Source organism: Fukomys damarensis, unplaced genomic scaffold (assembly GCF_012274545.1).
Source record: "Fukomys damarensis isolate Sample0158 unplaced genomic scaffold, DMR_v1.0_HiC HiC_scaffold_2, whole genome shotgun sequence".
In the NCBI taxonomy this organism is placed as follows: Eukaryota; Metazoa; Chordata; class Mammalia; order Rodentia; family Bathyergidae; genus Fukomys; species Fukomys damarensis.
Window position 1 is genome coordinate 45,008,611 of NW_022900914.1, and position 23,700 is coordinate 45,032,310.

Genomic DNA, 23,700 nt, shown 5'->3' on the forward strand with positions numbered 1-23,700 from the left:
ATGGATAGAATGGTCTTGCAAAGTATGAAGCTAAAATGGTGCCTAGGAGAATGAATGAGAAATGTTCAAGGTGGAGAATTACAAAGACAAAGAAGCAGCAGACTTGAAGGCCACAGTATTTCCTATAAGGGCAGAAGAATACAATAGCCAGATGCAAAGTGTGACAATAAAGCAATCTTGCAATCATGACTCAGGAAGTCTTATCCATATCCCCTCAAGATGATGAATAAACAAACACTCAGAATCGATGGTACTGAGGTCTGTGTCTGTGTGAAGAAGAAAAACCCTGATCATTAAGCATGTTTCCAGTAAAGCATTTTACCTCACAACCTCTCTCTGAAGAAGGATTTATTATCCCCATTTCTCAAGTGAGGAAACTGAGTTACAGAGCGTTGATCAAGTGTAGAGTCTGAACTCAGGTCTGACGCCAGAGCCTTACTCTTTTCCTGATGCTTGGATGTGAGTGTCTGAGGAAATGGAAAACCACCTAGATGCTGATTACAGGGATCATCCAGGCAGATGAACTCAAATCCCCAATTCTCTGCTGCCTCAATCTACTGCTTCTTTTGGTCTTTCCACTATTCTTCAATCTTCTCACTTTTAAGGAAGAAGTACTTATATGTCAGATTTATATAGTTATTTTTTATAGCGTTCTGACTTATTTTTCACTTTCTCTTCTGTGGAAGACAGGGAAAAGACAGAAGGAAATCCAAGTTGTAGAGCAGCCATTTTGAGACCATAAACATTTTTCCTTCACCCCACATATTATTCTGTTTTAAAAACCATACATGACCTGTGGCTGTAGTTTAGTGGTAAAGTGTTTGCCTAGCATGCATGAGGCCCTGGGTTCAATCCACAGCGCCCTAAATAAACAACAAACCATACATTGCCCTTCAGTAAAGATTCTCATTCCCATTTTATAGGCAAATAAACCAAATCCCACATAACCTGTCCAAGAGCACACAGTTCAAAGGACAGAAGTAGAGTAGGAGCTAGGTCCCATGACTCCAGAGCCCATACTTTCTCCTACCTGTTTCCTAAGAAGGTTTAAAAAAGAAATAATGTCCATGTCTTGCCACGTGCCAGACATTGTGCAAATCATTTTAAATAATCATGTCATCAAATCCTCACAAGCACCATTTGATATAGACATGTTGACCTTTTCCATAAAATAGACACTCTAAAGTCACACAGTTCAATGAGCAGTGTTCCAGGATAGACCAGGTCTGTCTCTAATGATGGGAATGACTACCAAACTCTACTTAATAATGTGAGTAGAAGAGGAAGTAGCTCCATTTCAGACAGGAAGACACTGAGGACCAAAAATGTGAAGTGGCGCAACATAGTTCCCATAGTTACAGTCTGGGCAAGATCGAGATCAGAATCTGTGTGTCCTGGTCTGATTGCACAGCGAGTGGGTGGGAGAGCTTTCTGCCTTTCATAGCTGGGTGGAAAATACCTTCAGAAATCCAACCACTATCAGAAGAAGAAGTTTCATCACCCTGAGAAGGTGACAATTTGACAATTATACTTTGCAGACATTCAGGCCAGATGTTTCTTCTAAGCAATTATTTATATCCTGTGGATTGTGATGTCCTGAAGAAACAGAAATTCCCATAACTTGAATAGGCTCTTACAAAGATCTCAGGGGGGCATATTCACACCAAAACGAACATCTTCCTCAACACTCTTGTACAAGATCCTACCTTTGAGGTTAAGACAGTATTCCTACTTGCTTCTTCAGAATACAGTAATAAATTGTGCGCCCTTTAAACTTGTAAAACTGCAGAGGAAGAAACTTTTCATTTGCCTTCTTTTATTGAAGCTTCTTTAGGGAATTTCAAAGGACCACAACTGGTGAATTTTAGCACCAGCCCTCAAATGAATATATTAAGCAAGGCTCTTGGGTCTTTGTTTTTGCCTTTTCAAAAGTGCTACAGGCCCAGGAATGGGACCCTGCATGAACTGGAGTCCAGGTGACACTGGAATGGGTTGGCAGCTTTGAATCCTGACATTCAATGCCTCTTTCTATCTACCATCTCCAATTCCTGTGCAGTTGAGGACAGGAGCTCTGTCTATGGGAAGGAGAACCTGGCTGTCACCAAGCCATCTCTATCTAGGTGCATTTCCCTAGGATAGCTATTTAAGCCTGTGCTGGACTTTCTGTTAATTCAAGGGTGAGTCAGCACATAGAGCTTTCTGCATGTTTGATCAAAAATAAACAAGAAGTATTGAGCAAACGCAACAGTGTTTTCAAGGATGTCTTGCAAGCCTTGGCACGAACATGCTTGTTATCAGGAAATCTGTAAGTTCAGCGAAACAGGAATAAATCTATTCCACAGTGTATGTAAATGTTTTTATTTATAAAAACCAGTTCCTGTGCTGATTTCTCTCACCCACTCATGGGAAGGTAGAAGAAATGCACCCCCCAGTCTAGCCCAATCCCTACCAAAACTATGACAAAAGCAGAGTCTGTCTTCCAAGCTTTCCTCACCCTCATTCTTCCATGGCCCCACTGAGAAATGTTAAAGCTCTCTTTACAATTAAAATTGCAGTGGTTGCAGCTCTGCAGTCCTGGAAGGTGTCTGACTTCACTGAACAAAAGGGTGGAGAGCACATCACAGCAGCGGCAGCCTTCTAGATCAGGCTTAAATGTCATTGGCAGGAACCCCTTTATCTTCCTTTTTCCATCCTGATCCTGTCTCAAGGCCTGTCTCAACCTAGGCACTGCTCAGTCTTCTCCCCGGAGCCTGCCCTGGCCTCTCCTCCACCACAATCTCTCCTCGCTCTGGTTGCCAGCATCATCCAGTGTTAGAACCTCTTGCTTGGTCCTCCCTTGGATCTCATACATACTGCACAATATTCTTCAGGGACGTATGCCAAGTTGTGCAGTCAAAGAGACTACCCCATGTGTCATATTTCCAGTACTATGCTTTGCATATTCATTAACTATAAAGCAATCCAGAGCATTATAAAGCAGTACAGCACTTGTGACTCAGAAAAAACCTACCCTGCCCCACAAATGGGCAGTTTGGTAGCTCTGTTTCTTATAAAAACCCCCTCAGGCTCAGTTCCTCCCCCTCCCTATCCTCCAAGATTGCCTTTATAAAAGATGGCTTTCTGGGCTCCATTCACATCAGCAGGCCTGGATAAAACCCATAAATAGAATCAATTGTAGTTCCTGTAGAAGGGCAGAAAATCTTCTTTGAAAAATTGTTTGCCTCAGCAATCATTAATTAGACTCAGACTTTGCAGACATCCAAGCGAGACATTTCTCCTAAGCTGTTGTTTCTATTTAGCCTAGTAAAATGTCATAAAGTAATATAAATTCCCTTATCTCGAAGAGCCCACAAAGATTACAGGGGGGTAAGTTCAGTTAGTACTCAGCTCACTCCTGCTCCTTGGCAGCTCCTCCTCCTCCACTAGTGAGGAATCTGCTAAGACTCATTTTAAAAGCAACAGCAGAATTTTGGAATAAAATCAGCTCCCAAAGAAGGCCATTTATGTTACTAATATGCAGGAAGTCAACAAGCTCATTTTACTAAAGAAACTACATTTAAGATTTCACAGCTATCTGAGCTTTCCTTCTGAAAACATGAGAGGAAAGTGGGTTAGTGGGGGGAAAGAAGGCATTTCCTCAGTTTCAGAAGGTCCTTTGTCCTACATTCCTTCGGACTAGGGTCTCATTGAGTATGAAACTAACAGAGAAAATCTGTATTTGTTTAAGCAAGCTGGGCACCCTGCCTCATCTTGTTTTGATATGTTGTTTAAAATCCAATAACTCCTTAATAATACTCCTAGTATGTAATAGTCTTATTTGGTATGATATACAGTGTACATAGAATCATGTTTGAGTCCCCAAAAACATGTGCATATAATATTCAGTTCTTATTTAAAAATCAGATTCTGTAGAACTGACATGGATCTGGCAGTGTCCACTGTTAACAATAGGTGTGCTTGTATGGTTTCAAGTGTCTGTAATTAGTTATATAGTAGCTATGTCATTTCAGCATTTTACTAATATTTTATATGTTAAATCATTTCAAAAGTCATGGGCATTTACCAATAAACTCAATTAAAAAAAAGTCATGGGCATTTGGATGACCCTGAAAGTGTAAATGAGCCGGTATTATGTACCAGCCTGCCTGGCTGCTTCTGAAATCTCTGGTCCCCAGGCTTATCCAGTGTGCTTTCTGCCAGCAGCTGTTACCGTGTGTGGTCCTCCTGGAGAGACTTGAGCCCTACCCACCCAACTTAGACCTCTACATTTTTTCCCCAGGTAAAGGGATCAAGGTTTCTAAAGCAGGCCAACCTAGATCTTGGAAAAAATGGTACAATTAATGGCATTATTGTTCAAGAGATTAGCCATTAAAGAAATGGGGACGATAAAATACTCCTCTTTTGTTGTTGTTGCTGTTGTTTTTGATTTTTTGAGACAGGGTCTTACTATGTAGTTGAGACTGACCTGGAACTCACTATGCAGCCCAGGCTGGTCTTGAACTCACATCAAATCCTCCTTCCTCAGCTTTCTGAGTGCTGGGATTACAGATGTGTGCCACACACCTGCCATGAAATAGTCCTCTTGGAAAGGAAGTCCCCAAAGATAGTATAGCCCTCTTTAAGAAGAGAGAAGTGTGCAGGATACAGAATATGGCTTTGTGTTCAGGAGATCTTGTGATTGTACTTAGAGGACAAAAGAAAGATTAATTCATAATATGTGATAATGCTAGTTCATGAAACCATGCAGGAAGTGTGTCATTTACCCTTTATTTATCCAATAAGTATTTATTGAACTCCTACTATGTGCTAGGCTAAGCACTGTGGATATGGCAGTGGGTAAAAAGAAATCCAATCTTTGCCCTTGTAGAATTTATAATCTACAAAGACAATGAATAAACCCTCAAAATCAAATGTATAATTAAAAACTGTGCTAAGTACTGTGCAGGTTGTTGTTTATACTAACTAAATTATGGGTGGATATAGAGACATGTAATTGATCAAGTCATCAGTAATTAGGTGGCAGAGTTTATACTGGATTTTTAGAGTCAGAAAGAACAAGCATAAGGAGAACTGCTAGTTTTTTGTATCTGAGAACTCCACAGATGTATTTATTCAGTACATTAACTACCAGCCTACTTCAAGCCCCAGACATCTTTTTTTCTGTTTGTAACAGAAACTACTGATGTTTATTTTAGAGAATTGTTATATGCATATAACATAGCTTGATCGTTTTCAATCCTTTACCCCCTTTTCCTTTCCTTCTCCCAAAACCCTTCTCCATTTCCAAGAGTCTGCCTTCTAGATTCCTATCATATCTATTATACTCACTGATGTATTTATTTATATTTTAAATTTCTTATATAAGAGACAACATGGAATACTTAACTTTTTGACTCTGGATTATTTTGCCTACCATGATGATCTTGAATTCTATTTTCCTGCAAATGAAATGATTTCATTCTTCTTTATATCATCTGTTGATGGGCATCTAAGATATTTCCAGAGCTAAGCTCCTGTTAATTGTACCACTATTAACATGGCTATGCATGGGTCAAATGATATTTCTATTTTCAGTTTTAAGAGTATGTTCCATACTGATTTCCCTAGTGGTTGTACTAGTCTATATTCCTGTCAACAATGTAGGAGTCTTCTCAGCACATCCCCCTCCAGCATTCATTGTTTTTTTTTCTCTATTCTTAATGTTAGCCATTTTGACTGAAATAAGATGGAATCACAAAGATATTTTGTCTTGCATTTCCCTAATAAGCCACAAACATTTTTAAACCAGAATGTTTCCTGCACAACATATAAGACACCAAAAAACATGCTCTGAAGAATTTTCCAAAAACATATGAAAGCAAAAGGTCTCCATACTGTAAATGGATAAGGGAGATTTGTCCATTATTAACACACACATGCACACACGCACACATATTCTTCAACAGTAAGTGGCCAACTAAAGTATTTTTTATTTAAAAAGGGGTAGAGCAGTTTTTTTAGAATAAGTATGCCTATTGTAAGAGAGAGGTTCTTAATAATTCTGTGCAAGTATACCCAATTGTTTAAGGATTCTTGAGAAACCTCTGCATAAACTGAAAACTTTATGACAAGGGATGTTAGATTTTTAGAATCCAAAAATCCAAACTCATAAGCAACCTGGACTAGTTCACAGTGGATTTCACTTTAAATATATTAAATAGCTCTTATAACTTGGCAAAGTTCTTTTCCATCTGCTTTCTCTCTTGTTCTCCCAATAATCCAACAAGGTTTGCAAAAATAACTCTACCAGTAACAACACATTGCATTTATTTAGCTCTTTATGGGTTTCAAACTTGCTTCCCATCTATTTTCTCTTTAAATCCATCCAAAGGCTGGCAGGAAAGTAGTATTAACCTTGGTTCAGTTTCAGAAAATATGATTAAGCATGAGGCCAGTAATGGGATAGAAGCATGTACGAACTTCGATTCTCATCCAAGGATCTGAGGAGTAATAGTAATAACAACACTACAGCTACTGTTGTTTGAATCTATGTCAGACATCCTAAGTGCTTTTCTGCCAAGATTGCTCTGAACACATTTCTTGGTGCCTCATTTTCATGAAGTGCATATGTTGGCTGTTGTCCCAAAGGTCAACTGTCTATTGATCAATCACATCTGTCTAGTTCTATCTGTAAGACAAAAGCCTTGCAGCTTTCCTTGAACTCACTCCCTCACTTCCAATCCCATGTAAGTTTTATCACCACAGTCCAATTGATTCTACAAAAGAAAAACCAAGATTTGCGTCTTTTATTTTATCAACTACCTCCCTTTGAACTCAGTGTTTTTCTTGTCCTATTATATACAGATTAGGAAACTGAAATTCAGAGTTCAATGGTTTATTCAAGTCTATATGGCCAGTAAGTGGTGGGGCTTGGATTTGAACAGAAATCCATCCAGAGGTTAAACCTATTTATCTTTCTCCAGAGCCCAAGTGCTTGGTGATAATAACTACCATTCATTAAAGGTGATCAAGTTCTAGTCTCTGTTATGCTCTGCCTTCATGATCCCATTTATCTTCCCAACACAGCACCTTTAGGCAGAGACTCAGAGAGGTCATGGAACTTGCCCACCGTCGGACTGGCCATGAGTGAACTGACCCAAACAATTTGATTCCAAACTGTAAATTATTACTCAGAGTGTTAAATTGGCCCCAAACTGGAGTTCAGAAAATTTAAAGACTCACCAAGGAGCATAAGTCAGGTGGGCAGGGAACCAGGGCCAAGACCTGACTCCCCCCATTAGATTATACCATAAGCATGCGATGACCTCAGCCTGGTCTCCTCTGTGAACCAGTTACACCCTCCCCTCCCCTCTGACCTCACCCTAACCCTGCATGCATCTCCTCCACTCCATCTAGTGATTTCCCTTTAGCTACACCTTTCCCCAGTGCTGTGTCTACACTTCCTTCAGGGCACTGCTGCCTGGGCAGGGAAGGGGTCCTCCACTTCCTCACTGAGAGGCAAACACCATTCCTGATCTGCTAGTGATCTGCTGTATAGTCTGGGTCGCTAATTACCAAGGCCACCCCCATTCACTCAGTACCATTATGACTTCCTACCTTTGAAAACAGACATTTCAAACTAATAGGAGCCACAGCCTTAGACAAATCCTTTCCATCACACTCACTGATAAATTTTACTCTACTGGCCGCAATGCATCCCTGCCACGTGTTTTAAATTAAGATTGAGAAAGCTGTGTTTTTACTCAATTGAATAACAGCATTTGACTGATATTTTTTGGCCCCTTCATACACTCCTTAAATTTATTTGCTAATTGCAGATACTTTTAGAGAATTAGAGACTTTATGTTTATTATAACAAACCCTGCCAGTGTGTCTTTGTGGCCAAAGATTCACAAGTATCTTTTTTACTGACGCCTGGTTAAATGTTGAGTTGGCTCAAAAATATAATTTAAACTCAATTACATGATGTATGTACATGTGTACAAGAATTTACATGTGTATGTATTTGGAGAAATAAGGACAGGATAGAACCAATAGCTCATTTTTTATTGTTGGACTATTTTGAAGTCTTTACTTGTGAATGAAATTATTTATTAAGAGATGTCAAATGATTGAGGAATTTTAAAACATCAAAACAGCTTTGCGTTGTTCTAATGCCACTGTTTACTGAGGCTCTTCCTCTGAGATCATTCAGTTTCTTCAAATGTGACTCATTGGAGTCTTATGCCTGGGGATATGTCAAAAGAGATGGCTGTGTCCCTCAGTCATGGCAACCAAGGCTGAGGTGGCCATGAGGCAGGAAAAGCCCACTAGCACTGTGTGAGTGGGCGCCAGTCTTGACTTGGGTAGGATAACTCTCACCTAGGGTATGAGTTGTTTTTTACCAGAATTCAGACAAGGCCCAGTCCAAGGACATTACTACAGGCTTAAGAGTTCATAAAGACTGAATAGCCCACAGGAAAGGAGAGGATGGAGAAGCCAGCAAAGGAAATAAGTGTCCTGGTTATAACCTTGGCATCCCTTTTGCCAAGTCAGAATGACTATGCAGGAGCTCAGTCCTGATACTAGGTTCCCAGAGCCAGAATTGTGAGGAGCACAAACTCCACCAGAGATGCACAAGGGATGTCACATCCAGAATATTCACTTCCTGCTGCCATCAGACAGGCTCAGGTACTAGTGAGGAACTGAAGCTGCACCTGTGTTTGAGAGGCTATAGTTGGGTAAGTGAGGGACCAAGGATATAAGGCAAGAGCTGAAGGAACAACTTCTACTTCCAACTGCAGAATCAGAAAGAAGTTGAAAACAAACAGGAAAAGCAAAGCACAAAAGTTGCAGAGTGACAGAAAAGTAGCTGGAAAAATTTCCCTTGGATCTAACACTTCACTGTAACTTATTGCATCTTTTATCTGAAAAAAATGTATATATATATCTTAAATTGAAGAAGCCAAAGAAATGCTAACTTATGGCTTTCAGGTATGTAGAGCTACATAAAGGACACATTTGTGTGGGCATCTGCTCTAATAACTTTAATGTTTTGTCATCTGCACAGCAGGTAGAGATTTTTCTTAAGTTTGTTTGTTCATTTCCTTTCACAATGCTTCCTCTGAGGATGCCCAGAATTCTCTCTAGAATGGGTAAATATTATCTCCTCTGATATTATCTCCACTGATTGAGACACTCATAAATGCTGTCTGTCTGTCTTTTTCACTCGCTACTAGATAGCTTGGAACTAAGTCCACTCCTAGTAAAGAAATAAACTCCTCACAGCATATTTTTGTACACTATTCTCATTCCTTGCATCAATTTTCTGTTGTTTTCCCTTGAATCTATCACTTTTTAAGTAATTTATGACATCTTTTATTTGATTGTATGCTATGGTGTATGTGTTGCTCAAACTAAACAAGAAGTATATCTAAATAAATATATCAATGTGTTCCCAGTGCTAAAAGATGATTTCTTCATTTACAGACTTTAAATTGTATGATTACATCACTAGTAGCTTTAATAAATGCCCTTTCATGAATAAAGAAATGTTTTTCATTGGTCCCTTAAACCATCTCAAATTTCAAATTAATGCCCAAGAAAAGATACCACATTTGGTTAGTAAGTTAACTCAGTGTCCCATACTTGTTTAAAATATGTTTCAAATTTTATAATCAGTATTCCACAGGTGGGGGGTCATTTATAATCAGTGCTCTTCAAGAGAAAAGCTGAAGTTCTACAGACAAATCCCCTGCTCTGGCTAGAGTCTGCGTTAGTAACTCCCCACGAAGTCCAGGGGTTCCCCAGACTCCCACTCAGTCCTACAAGACTAATTTGCAAATGAGAATACCTTTCAATTTAAGTGAGGCTCAGGGAATCCTCCTAAAGAGTGAGCATAATCTGGCTCCTTAATGTTTGGCATTTGCGATGATAGTACAGATAGTGCTCTCTCTCTCCAAGTCACACTGCACCTAATGTCCTTGAACTCTCCTATCACAGTAGCTAAAAGTACTGTTTTAATTCTCTTTTAACAAGATAAGCTGGATATTGACTATATTATGTTTTCTTCTCTTAGATTTTGAAGAAGTCCTGCATTGAAATTCTAGCAGCTGAGCCATCCACCATATGTGCAGGAGGTAAATTGAAATCAAGTGCTAATTGCTTTCGTATAATTAATGATATTCTGAGTTCAAATCACATGCTTCCTTCATTGCAGGTGGAATGGGAGAGGCAGGGCAGAAAGAGAATAGATGGAAAAAGGAGTAGAAATTGCTAACTAAATTTGCTTCTAGAGCAAAAAAAAAGAAAAAAGCAATGTCGGTTGTTTGAAAGTTTGAAAAAGTCCAAATTGTCTCCTTCTATGGGGCCTATTTACAAAGAAATTATAGAAATACTGGATTTTCACACCAATACTAAAGACTGATCACTACCACCACCATGCTTCTGGATAGAAGTGGAGTCACCCTACATCTTCACAAGAGTCCTACAGATATCAGATGATCTCAGTGGTCACTGACCACAATGATCACAGACGATCCCAGATGCCTGCAATGTGATTGGTGCTGGCCTTTCTGCATAATTAATATATTTTTCCTAATTGTTCAATCTGCCATCCTCATAAATTCATGACTTGCAGCATCAGTTGTCTCAGTAAAGAGCCATTATAATTTTGTCATCAGTTTAGAAAATCTCCACGTATACAAAGAAAAAGCCTTCTGTGAGTCATAATATTTTAGCTAAGTGATAAGGTGAGTCTTGCTCTGTTTTATGTTGTAATGAGCTGCCTAAAACTTCAACCATGGAGCTTTTCTCAGATAATTTTATAGATTTCCCATTACTTTTCTTTCATTCATGTGAAAAGTATTTTTAAACAGCTACTGCACACCAGGCACTGTGTGCGCTGGGTGCTGGAAATAGAAGAAAGACAAACTCTAATGAGTCCTAGAATCTTTCACTGTTGAGAGTCCCTGTTGATATCACTCTTCTAGCCTCCCAAAATACCAAGAGCCAGTCATTTGTTACCAACATAAAAAGTCATGAAACCTTGATAACAAGGTTAATGGAAGAATTTCAGACTTTTCAAACCTATATTTTTCAATGTCTGTGGCATATTTTATTGTCATTAATGAGAGAATTGCTTGAGGACTTCCTTCCCACTTCTTGACTATCTCTTAGAACAACTGAAAGACTTGCGAGGAGTTAGTCACTAAATAATCTGTGCCAACATCAAAACATTAAGTATATATATAAATATATAAAGGTGTTAGCAATACTTGGGCCAAATTATGTAAATACCTACACGTATGTACCAACAGACATGCATACATAAAGTGAGCAAAACACTTGGTGACTATTCAGAAGTGTGTATTCATTTCCTTACCAAAATCCAATCAAAAAAGATGACCTACTGATGTTTACATAAACAGTTTCCTGGCAATACAAACATTTATAGGGGCAAATGAATTTGCCACAAGGATTGATCCAAAGAATCTATTTAAGAAAAAATTCAAACCTTTGCAAATTTGACAGAAACTTCTGAGCCGTGAGCACAGTGCCAGGGCCTCGGAAAGGACTTGTGCAGTGAGACGTCACAATTAGGCTTCATTCTTTTTGAGGTAAATCACCTCAGTGCATTTGGTGGAGTAAAGGGGTGGGTTATTTAGATTAATTTAATCTTGTATATTGTATGTTTGTGTGTGGTGACTTTATAGTTCCCTAATATTAAAGCACTTAGAAAACAAGGAAGTTTACTAATTGGGTAATTGTCCTATTCATGAAGAAAACTTAGACATTCTGTTTAGCGATCCCGCCGCATGTGTCGCAACCTTGTAATACATCAGAAAGTCTGAGGACAGTGAATACATTTTTCAATTCACTAGAAAAATCAGTTCTTTTCCTGTGTGCTTCTTGAAGAAACCAGAGGAATGTTAGTTCTCTCTACTTTTCACTGCTCAGCAGTGTCTGGTACTTAACAAGTGGTCAATAAAAGTTCACTGAATGTCCTAATTCCTGTATTCCTTCAAAACAGTGGCCTTGAATTTTTCTGTTTTGACTCTTGTTAATTCCTTCCACTTAACAGTGTGAAGTTAATATACCTTTGTCCTGCCCAATTAAAATAACACACAATTAGAAATTAGTAGCCAAAGGTAGAACATTACCAAAATTAAAATCTTAATCACTTAGACAGTAGAAAAATGTCCTCCTCAATAATTCTAGACCCAACAAGTGAATCAAAATCTCCCTCCCATACCATTAAGTTATTCAAGACAATAAAATTATCTTATATGTAAAAATCAACAAATACGGCACAGAAATATCAAAACCTACAAGGTCTGATTCTATCAAATTCAGATTCTTAATACATTTCTCATTAAATGAAAACTAAAAATAAGTGACTAAAAATTAGTGGAAGGGTTTTTTAAAAGTGAAGGAACATGCAAGGAAAAGAAGATAAAATGCATTAACAAATTTAAACAAATTAAAACAGTTCAACTGATAAAATATTCCAAGGGCTGTTTCTTTAGTAGAACCAATAATATCAACAAATATCTGATAAATCCGACCTAAGAGATCTTTCTTTTGATATTTTAAAAATCTCTGCTGTATATATAATATTACATATTTACAAGCAAATAATATTTTTCTGCCTCAAAGCAAAGTATCCAATTATATTTATTTTTTTATAAAGAAACAATACTGGATTCAATAATGGAAGCTAGTCCTAGATTTTGAAAAAGGCAACCTCTTCCTTAAGTCGGAATCTTAAGGATTAGAACATAATAATCACAGAACAACTTTACTAAGAAGAAAATAAAATGTCCAAAGACATCCTTCCATCAGGAGTTCCTCCACAGAGGTCCCTCACAGGCCTGTCTTCAATGATTCTCTGAAGTAAGCATGGCTTTTATGAGGCATTGGAGCCCATCCCTTTGTCCACGGCTGTGAGTGCCTATGGAATAGAGTGAGCCATGATGCCTATGATTTTCATTAGGCTACTTGAGAACCTAGGGCTTACCAGGAATTTAAATAAAAATGTTTCCCAAACCATTAACTGTTGTACAAAATAAAGTCGCATTATTGCCATCAGCATCACTTTAATGAGGATTAAAGGTCAGTGTTGAATCACAATGCCAACAATGTCATATTGGAATGAGAAACGCATGCGTGCATGTTTCTCCACTGAAAGAAATTTGGGGAGGACATTGATAGTTTGGAGTCTCTGCAGAAGAACTAATTAGCTCAATATGTGCTGAGGGAGAAAGTAAATAAGGAAACAACTGTTTCCATTTCTAAAGTATAATGGTCAGACAAAGCTCTAGATAGATCTGGGAAGAAGACCAGACTTCTCTTTCGCCAAAAGACCTTGTGTCTGAGCCCTGTCCCCTCACTCTGTGGGTTACTTCCTTTCCCTATCCCCCAGAGGACCCCAGCTAGAGAGCTCCACCCTGGCCTGGCCTGCTGAAGACATACTATGCTAAGGATTTCATTCCCCCAGCCCAGTGACCTCAGCTGGCTCTCACTCCAGTTTTACACCAGCAATGGGTCTGATTGCACATTGAGCTCTGAGAGAGGTGATGAGATCAAGCACGGGGTAGACAGCCAAATATAAACCCAACACAGATCTTTCTACATGTTAGGTGGCAAATAAGGTGACAAATAAATTTAATGGGACAAAATATAAAGTGTTAAACTTGGTCTCAAATATCCAACTTCCCATACAAGAAGATTTAAGGAAACCTGACTTAATGGTTTTTGTAGGGAGAATAAAATACATAAGGATAGTCTTGGCTATCTTAGTAGCCAGCAAGAATGATTCCTACAAAAAACAGCCAATACACTCTCGGGGAGCATCGATTGCCATCTAGGTGCAGGTCAAGAGAGCTAGTAGTTCTGTTATCCTGTGTTCAGACCATGGTTTAAAGTCCCATGTTTTAAGAACTGTAGTGACAAAGATATGTCCATAGGAAAAAGTGATGAATCTGGAAACCATATTAATAATTCATTCCCAGATCCTTTATTTCCCTTTTTTCTATCTCTCCCTTTCATCTTTTCCTCTTCCCTTCCTTCCTTCTTTCCATCCTTTATTTACTTTCTTCTTGTTTTTCTCTTGTTTTTTCTCCTTTCTTTTCTTTCTTTTTCCTTTGTTCCTTCCCATCAATTATTAGTATAAACTATGTGCCACACAATGTGAAAACTATGAGTATAAAAATTCATAGAGCTTGCTCCCAACCTCTTATGAAACTCACACTTCTCTGAAAGATAGTCTAGTTTGAATGAACTAGACAACCATGCATTGAGCACTAGCACAAAGACCTGCTCATGAGCAATGGGAGCAGTAATGAGATGCTTGCAAAATGAGAAATAGCTAAAATAGCTAGCTATTTGGACAAAGGATTGAGATAATCACAAATGTACTTTCAGATGTTTGGCCGATTCCCACATAAAAAGAAATTATGAAGCTTATAATGCATAGTTTTGGGAGACTACTACAGATAATTTCAATGATACAAATTTTAGCTTATCATAATCAACTAAAGCTTTCTAATAGTGGAATGGTTGGCCAAGGTCTCTACTTCTAAAAATTATGTGAGAAATGGTAGAGTGGCTACCTGTAACCAGATGCTGTCTGGAGAAAACTTCTTTTGTGTCTCTTTTAACAACTTGAAGTTTCCAAAGACTTCATTCATTTTGGACTGAGGTATTTAATAGCTGATTATTTTTTAATGATTGAGGAAACAAGTATCCCTGGAACTGTTTTTCATTTTAAGAAAAAGTTCTAGTGGAGAGAATATCTAATTAGGTTTGGTCAAAAAGAATTACAGTCGGGCCGGGAATTTAGCTCAGTGGTTCTGCTGCCTGCCTCGCAAGAGCAACGACCTCAGTTCGATCATCAGTACCAAAAAAAACTAACAAACAAACAAACAAAAAAGAATTGCAGTCACTGTCATTGGTGAGACTATCTGGGGAAAGAGAGAATTCTCAGAATGCCTCCACCATCAAAGCTTATAAAGTGGCCACCTATGGTCTCCACCTGATGTAAACATGCTTTCTGATCCAACCTCTTTTTTAAAAATATTGAATTTATTTCTAATAACTTTTTAAAAAAATCTGATTACACAGAAAAATTCATATTTTCATCTTGTCTTGAAAAATTATATCTAGCAACACTAGGCCTGTATTTACTGCCAGATAATGATTTTTAGGGACTGATCAACCTTTTTAAAAAAAAGTATACATTCCCCTTTTCAGTCACCATATTCCCCACCATGCCACTGTTACCCTACTACCCAGATCAAGTATATGTTTGCCATTTACCACGCTGCTTAAGTGTCTGTATTCACAGTCCCTCTTCTAAAACATGTAGGAAGCTACTGGCTACTGTAGAGTCATCGTATATTTGACGTAACCTACATTTAAATGATTCTATTTTTCCTTGCAATATGGTCTTTCTTTAAAAGTTCCTATTAAATACTTTTGGAGATTAAACCAGGCATGGTAATGCCTACCTGTAATCGCAACACTCTGAGAGGCTAAGCAGGAAAATCTCAAATTCAAGCTCAGACTGGGCAATTTAGCAACTTAGTGAGAGACCCTTTTCAAAATTTTAAAAGGCATAAGAAATAGCTCAGTGCAAAGGCTCAAGGTTTGATCCCCAGTACTTCAAAAAGAGATAGATTGATCAATAGATAGATAGATAGATAGATAGATAGATAGATAGATAGATAGAATTAAGTTGCCCCAACAAATTTTAACTGCTTTCCAGGAAACTCACCCTGTGCCTGAGCACAGTTTTATTCTAGTCCCACTCAGTCAACCTCAGACTTACTTGCACAGTTCACAACATACTGTGCAATCAAGTACTCCAGGAAGGAACTAATTGGAATCAAGTGTGCAACCTGCCAACTGTTCTACATTTGAAGTCCTTACAAGAACTTCCAGAAACAGAAGTTGTAATTAGCTCTTCACGTTGTTATTTTGGAGGGAGTTGTATTGTTCCTTCTGTGTCTCTCACTGTTTCTGATAAAGCTGGGTAAGTCGCTACAAAAGGAAAATAGTTTTAGGCTTCATATTTAACATTTGGAAATTTTTCCTAAAATAGGCACATTCAGGAAACAACAAATAGCAGTTTCGTTTCTTTCACTTCCCTTTGTTTTTCCAAGTGTTCATGCTGGGCCACTGGGCACCTCTGCTGAATGGGTTGTTTTATTCTCTCTTAGGTCTCTCTTTCCATTTAAAGAGATTCTTATTTGGAAGAAGGACTCTAATACACTTATGGTAGAAATGTAAAATGGCACAACCAGTTTGGAGAATAGTTTTGGCAACTTCTTAAAAAGTTAAACAGGGCTAGGAGTGTAGCTTAGTGGTACAGCACGTGTGAGACCCTGGCTTGGATCCCCAGTGCCACAAAAAACGAAAAGCAAACAAACAAAAACTACTGTATGACTCCCTTACTCCACCATAGATATCTACTCAAGATAAAAGAGAACAAGAAATCTATATCTCTGACCAAAAATTTATTTACAAATGTTTTTTTGTTGTTGTTTTATTTTTTTGGTTTTTTTGAGACAGGGTCTCACTATGTAGTTGAGACTGACCTAGAACTCACTATGTAGCCCAGGCTGGTCTCGAACTCACAATGATCCTCCTGCCTCAGCCTCCCAAGTGCTGGGATTACAGGCATGCACCACCACGCCCCCCTATTTACAAATGTTTTTTAAAATCTCTATTTAGAGGCTGGGGATTTAGCTCAGTGGCTCTGCCACCTGCTTTACAAGCTTGAGGACCAGAGTTCAATCCTCAGTATCAGCAAAAAAAAAACAAAACAAAACTCTATTTCATAGTCAAAAACTCAAATGTTAATAGGTTAATGGATAAACAAATTGTCCTTTATTCATGCAATGAAATAATACTCAACAATGAAAAGCAATACACTATGTGTAAACTTTGAAATAATTATAGATGATTAAAATGATTACGCTGAGTAAAAGATGAAAAATATTATTATAGGATTCCATTTACATAAGATTCTAGATAATGCAAACTAATTTACAGTTATAGAGAGCAGATCAGTGGTTGCATAGATGTGGAGGTAGGGAAGAGCAGAAAAAAAGATTAAAAATGGATGCTTAATGTGGCATGTAACATCTAACATCTGTAGACTGGTGGTTAAATTATTCTAGATTAAAAGTAATGTAAGGAGACTTTTAGGGGTAATGTAATCACAATCTTGTCTGTGTTATTATCTCATGATACTCCAAAAGTATCAAATCATACACTTTATGTGCAAATAATTATATGTCAATTATACCTTACTAAAGCTGTTACAAGTAAATAGCTATAAAATAAAAATGTTCTAGAATAATTCAGCCATCAGGAAACACCTATTAGACATCAGTGTGCATAATACGTGCAGCATTACATGCCACCTTAAGCATCCACTAGGAGAGAAAATTTGAACTAACAAGATAAAATAGCAATAATGATAATTTGGCGCAAAAGTCTTGGGTGACTGGAATAAGCAGATAACATATAGATTTCTCATTTTAGGATATAATGAATGACAGGTGGTCATCTTCCTAATGAACATAGATACAAAAATTCTCAGTAAGATATTGGCAAACAGAATACAGAGGGTCGTCAAAAAGATCATACACCCTAACCAAGTTGGATTTATCCCAGGGATACAAGAATGGTTCAACATGCATAAATCAATAAATGTAATACGCTATTTTAACAGAGCCAAGGATAAAAAAACATATGATCACCTCAATAGATGCAGAAAAAGCATTCAACAAAATCCAACACACATTCACAATAAAAACCCTACAAAAATGTATGGCTTTAATTCCATTTGTCAACGGAGTCCTAGGTCTACTTTTCAAAATATGTACAGTTCAGCACTTTTAGATAATTTAAATATTAAGTTACAGCTCCTACAAGAAGTGTCTAGGGATTGTAGGGCTTTAAGGAAACCTTCTAGGTATCTTTCTGAAAGAGTAAAAAACATCATACTACAGTGATAAAGGTATACCCATATTTATAGCAGTATCACTCACAAAAGCTAAACCTTGAAAGTGGTCTATATGCCCATCAACAAATTAATGGACAAAAAAATGTGCTGTTTATACACAATGGAGTACTGCTTCGTCATAAAGAAGTATAAACTTTAGACATTTGTATGAAAATGAATGCATCTTAACACCATAATTTTATGTGAAATAAGACAGAAACATGGGATTAAATATTGCATAGTTTCTCTTGTATGAAAAACCCAAAACAGTGGGGGGGTCAGGGAAAAGAAAGAGAGGAATGGAATTAATATGAGGAAAAAGAAAAAAATGAAAACAAAGTTTTTGTGGATAGGGAAGGGTGGAGAGGTTGAAGGGAGGGCAGGGGAATGGGGAAAAAGTAAGAACCAAGATGGATTTTGTAAAGGTGCAAATTTCTAGTAATGAATGTCATTATATCATATACCTTAAATGTACCAATAAATTAATTTAAAAAATACAAAACAAAATAAAAGATAAATAAAAAATAAAAGATAGATAATAGGAAATAGTGAGATAGATCTTTTGCAAACGGTAAGGGGACGAGGAGACGTAGGGAAGGGAAAGGGGATTAAAAAAAAAGAATAAAGATGTATGATGTACATGTACCAACTCCCCCCAATAATGTAATCATTATGTATTGCAAATATGTACGAATTAAAAAATATGTATTACAAAGGGAGGAATTTTGTACCTGTAAAACATCCTTGATTCAATCTTTGAATCCTTTAAAGGTATCTTTAAAATATAAATTTATGACAGTTCTTTTGTTACTTTAATTCTCAGGGGCAACTTATGCTTCCTGATGGCATAAATTATCTAAGAGCACTGAACTGAACATATTTTGGGAGGTAGACCTAGGGCTCTGTTGACAAATGGAGTTAAAGCCATACATTTTGTTCTGGTGTGTCCTGGTCCACACTAAAAGATTCAGCAGCAGCAGCATTTTGTTATGTAACTTTTTAGTACAAAGAGCTGACATTCCAGTCAGGCTGCTTGGGCTGTTCTGGAAAATGAAGGTGAGCACCAACACAGAAACGGTTCTGGGCAGAGAGTTTGCTTGTGTTCCCATTTTGTCCTACAGTGCCCTCTTCTCCATCTTTTCTCCTCGCATAGCGGATTGTATTGCTTGGTTTTCCCCATGGCCATATCATGGATTTTTGCTGTCTTCATTTCTAAACTCCTTGAGGCTGGGCCAAGCCAACATGTGTGCAGCTGCTTTTGTAGAGGACTCAGCAGCTGAACTGGTAGTGCTGGAACATGGTGTTAGGGAAGAGAACTTGGCATGCAGCCTGCATTTTCGGAGTCTTCTCTCGCTGTGATGGTCTTTGAGGAAATGAGAAGTAGGCACAGCAGCAAGGCAGAAAACGTTTGGAATTGGCAAAAATGTCACACAGCAGATGTCTATATGTTTGACTTTCAAACTGGAAACAAATTCGTTTCTATGAGCTTGACTGAGAAAATGAGATTCTTCTAGAATGCTTGACACATAATAAAATACTTGTTGAACCTACTGAGTTATCAGTCACATACTGACAGACACCTAACTAAAGAACTAAAGCCACCTTTCCAAACAGAGCACCAACATCCATGTATAAATCCTTAATATTCCTAAGATTTATAGTCCTAAAAATTGCATGTCCATGACTTTAATCATTGTAGTTCAAAAGTAAGATATCAAACCCTTGAATACAAGTCTCTGTTCTGCTCCTTACTAATTATATGACTCAGGGCAAATTATCAAAATGCCAACATCTCAATTTCACTATTGTTAAGGTCCCTTATACTTCTAAAAACATCCTCTTCTTATTTATACTCCTTGTGGTACATGAAGTGCCTCTGGGTTCTTTTACTTAGATTTCAGTTTCTTGCTTCACATCCCTGCCAGCTCCTCTTTTCTGCAAAATGAACAAACCTTCCTGAAACTAAAATGAATAATTTTTTGAGACAAGTTCTTGCTCTGTAGTTCAGGCTGGCCTTGAACTCACAAGGATCCTCCTGCCTCCAGCCCCCAAGTGCTGGGATCACAGCAGGACACCCAGCCTAAAATGAATTTTTATAAAGATCACAACTCTAATTTTTAATTTTCATCTGGCACAAGACAATGTGGATATGCATTTTAGCATAATGGTTAGGAAGATAACAGCTGAGTCTAAGGGCGTGGTAATTGGTGCCTGGCAGACCTGGATCCCGGCACTGCTGCTGACAGCTACTATCTATGTGATTGTGGGCAAATTACATCACTTAACTTCACTAAGGTCACTTTCTCATCTGTACCTCCCTAGGCTGTGGGAGGTGGAAAGGACATCAGACGTGTACAGTGTTTAGCACTGGGCCAGGCATGAAAGAAGGGGGCAGTTACCCACCAGTTATTATAATCTTGGCAAATATGACGTCTAAATTAGTTTCTTGAGAATGAAAGTGACATTTATTTAACTATAAACTCGTCCCATATGCTTGTTCTCTAATTCCATTCTTCCTCCAACAAAGCAATTATAGTTTAAGATCCTTTCACAAATATTGCATTTTCTTCCTCTGACTTAGTCTATTTCTACTTTTTTTTGGGGGGGTGCAGTACCAGGAGTCTATATCTATTTTTATGTGCCACATAACACTATCCCAAGCTCCAATTTTTATACACACAAGGGTAATAAAAATTTTTAAAGTAGAGCATTGACGTCTAGATAGTATCACACTTAATCATATTTCTAAGCAGTTAGCTAAATAATTAGTTGGGGTTTTTTCCCCCCTGGTAGGGCTATTATAAAAATGCTTTTTTAACTTTATAAGGATTTTATTTGTGCATATTAATTGAACATACATTATGCCAGTGGGAAATTAATATGTAGATCTCTCTTCTATCTACAGAGAAATGAATACTGCATTAAAGGGCTGATATCAGCTCAAGCAGGTCATGCCTGACAACTGGCCACAGATAAACAAGACTTCCAAGATTTTAGCTCATTGCTAAGTACAACTAATTATAACTACATACTCCTACTATGTGCCCAGCAGAGGTAGAAGTGCCACAGATGTAGGAATGCCACTGAAATAAGTATAATTTTTCCCTTTGGGGGAGAGGACAAAAGAAAGCTAAGACATTACATAACTGCACACTGCAGTGTTCAGTACTGGCTGTGGTTGCCATAAGGTGATGATTTCCAAAAATGTGAGGCACCCTGGACTCTAAAGGAATCCTTCCAGGTGATACCAATATATGAAGCAAACCCAAGAAGAATTTAGTTGATTGAAGAGGAACTAAAGAAGTACTCCCTATGGCCCCCTCTGGCAGTTGTATTAAACTGCTTGAACTGAAAAGCAGGTACCACTTTGTATGGACAAAGAGGAAGGAATAGGGCATTCTAGGTAATAGGACCAGTGAAAACAAAGGTAGGAAGGTGGGAAGTTAGAGTAAGAGGTGCTGTGCCCTCTTCAGGAACAGCTAGTGAGAATTGGTCAGTAAGGAAATAGAAGGGGAAACACATGTGGTTACTTATTGTTTCCAAACTGATCTAGTTTTTGAGTATTTTTAAGCCTGGTGCAATAGTTACCAAATGCTCTGAATCGAGGCACGTGGGAAGCTTAAGGTCAACGGTCATGTAACACGTCCTGTCATTATTGTTCATTTCAGAGTCATTTCAAGTTGTTGTGAAAGGAAACGGCTTCCGACATGCCCGCAACGTGGACAGGGTCCTCTGCAGCTTCAAGATCAATGACTCGGTCACACTCAGTAAGTCCTTGCAGAACTGATGGGTTTATTCAGTCTGCTTGGAGATCTGGGGCACTTTCAGCCTGCCTTCCAGCCATGCACACACAGGGATGTCACAGAGAAAGGTCTTCCCTGATGGAGAGGCCTCCAGCCAGGGCACAGCTAACCCTACAGTGTGATTACTGACTATACCCCCAGTTGGCTCTGCAGGCGCTGATTGGTTAGGGCTTGTGGAGCTTTGGGTTTCTTCAAGTATTGGAGATTTTCGAGGGTAAAAATGAAAAGGAGATGGTCTAACTGTATGAATCATGAATAAACCCAAAGCCAAATATTAGGCTTGCATGTGTAGATTCTGGAATTGTTTTTCAATCTGCATGATTCTTGCTTGGAGCAGCCAAGAAACTCTCATCATGGGGAATACCTTACATAAAATACAGGGATGTGGAAGTAAAACTAAGTGCAGAGAGAGAAAAATGAATTATCATAAGGTTGGAACCTCCCGGAGCCTTTGCAGCAGGCAAGTTCCTAATTTAAAGACATGGGTGATTCATGAGGCAAGATAGGGAGGGCTGCGTTTGAGAGGACAGATGCCAGGAGCCCTGGCTATTGTTTGCTTCTGGCACCCATCGCACAGAGAGTTACTGACTGCACGTCTCCATTGATAAACAAGAGCCACATTGGGCTGTGTTTCCACAGTGCTCCGCCCTCACTGTGATTATCTTTTTACCATACCACCAGTACAATGCAGAAGGAGCACGGACGACTTACAGTCGCTCACACAGTCTCGTCCTCTTTAGAGCCCAAGGAGGGAGGTCTGATGCTATTTTTGAATAACTGAGAGCTATGCCTTTTTTTTTTTTCTCTCCTTAACATCTTAAAGTCTGTTTGAATGTCTAGAGAGACATAGGCAGTGGCTTCCTCACAAACATCTGGAATTCCTGGCTTTGGAGTAATATCGAACATTGGAAGCATTCATTTGGTTTTCTTAAGATTTGAAAATGCTCTTATCTGCAGAAAGTGCATGTTGGTTGAAAACATTTTGAAAAGTCCCTGAGTAGCCACAGTATGAAAATTGGATGTGTGCTCCCTACAGAATTTTTCTTTTCCTTTTCACTTGTGACGTCACTTCAGTCTGTATTTCCTCTCCTGAACCAAAATCCCAAATCTAATCAGAAACCTGTGGGGATTTAATTTGCTTCCCAGACAAGGTAGCTTTCAACCCAGCTGTGTGAAGACAGATGGAAGAGGGTTGAGGGGAAAGAACCAACCCCACAGGCAGTTGCTAGAATTGCATGTCACCTGCATTAGGTGACATGCAAATGTGCTGCTGATATGTACAGTGACATTTTGAAGGCCAGTTTTCCAATTCTTCTGTGAAATTTTTATTTCTTAGGAAACCAGCTCACCCTCTTCCTCCCTCCTCTCTTCCTTTCCTAATATATGATTGCCAACACATGCACAATGTCTTCACCTCATTTATTCTCAAAAGGAAATAAAGGCCGTGGGAGTAGAGATTTGGCTTAAACCACAAGCCTGATTATGGTTCCGGCACAGTTCTGTTCACAGAAGACCAAGAGAGTGAATTCATCCTACTATATCCTGCACACAGCACTCCCAAACTCAAAATATAGTTATTAAAAATATTCTAATAAATGGGAATAGCTAGGCTTTGAGGAAAACTCTTAGCCATTATTTGTTAATTCACCTGTTCAATTTCCATTTGATAAGTAATATGGCTAAGAACCCAAGAATAACAAATTTATAAACAAATTTTTAAAATGCAGCACATTTACAGTTCTATTTCTCTGTCAAACTGGTGGATGGATCAGTCTCTGTTGATTCCTCCCTGCAAAATAAAACACATTTAGATTCCACTGTTCTTCCCTGTCTTCTTTCCTAACTGCATCTCAAGTCCTGAAACATCTGTTTCCATTTTCATTTCCTTTCTCAAGATTTTGTCCT

The 23,700-nt window shown here is 38.3% G+C and overlaps 1 protein-coding gene across 1 annotated transcript in view; it reads left to right on the top strand.

Moving 5' to 3' along the window:
- Antxr1 (ANTXR cell adhesion molecule 1) overlaps positions 1-23,700 on the top strand; it is a 206,607-nt gene that overhangs the window by 58,582 nt on the left and 124,325 nt on the right. Inside the window, 2 exon segments of the mRNA XM_033764479.1 lie at positions 10,058-10,118; positions 21,661-21,759. Coding sequence (XP_033620370.1) covers positions 10,058-10,118; positions 21,661-21,759 — 160 coding nt within the window.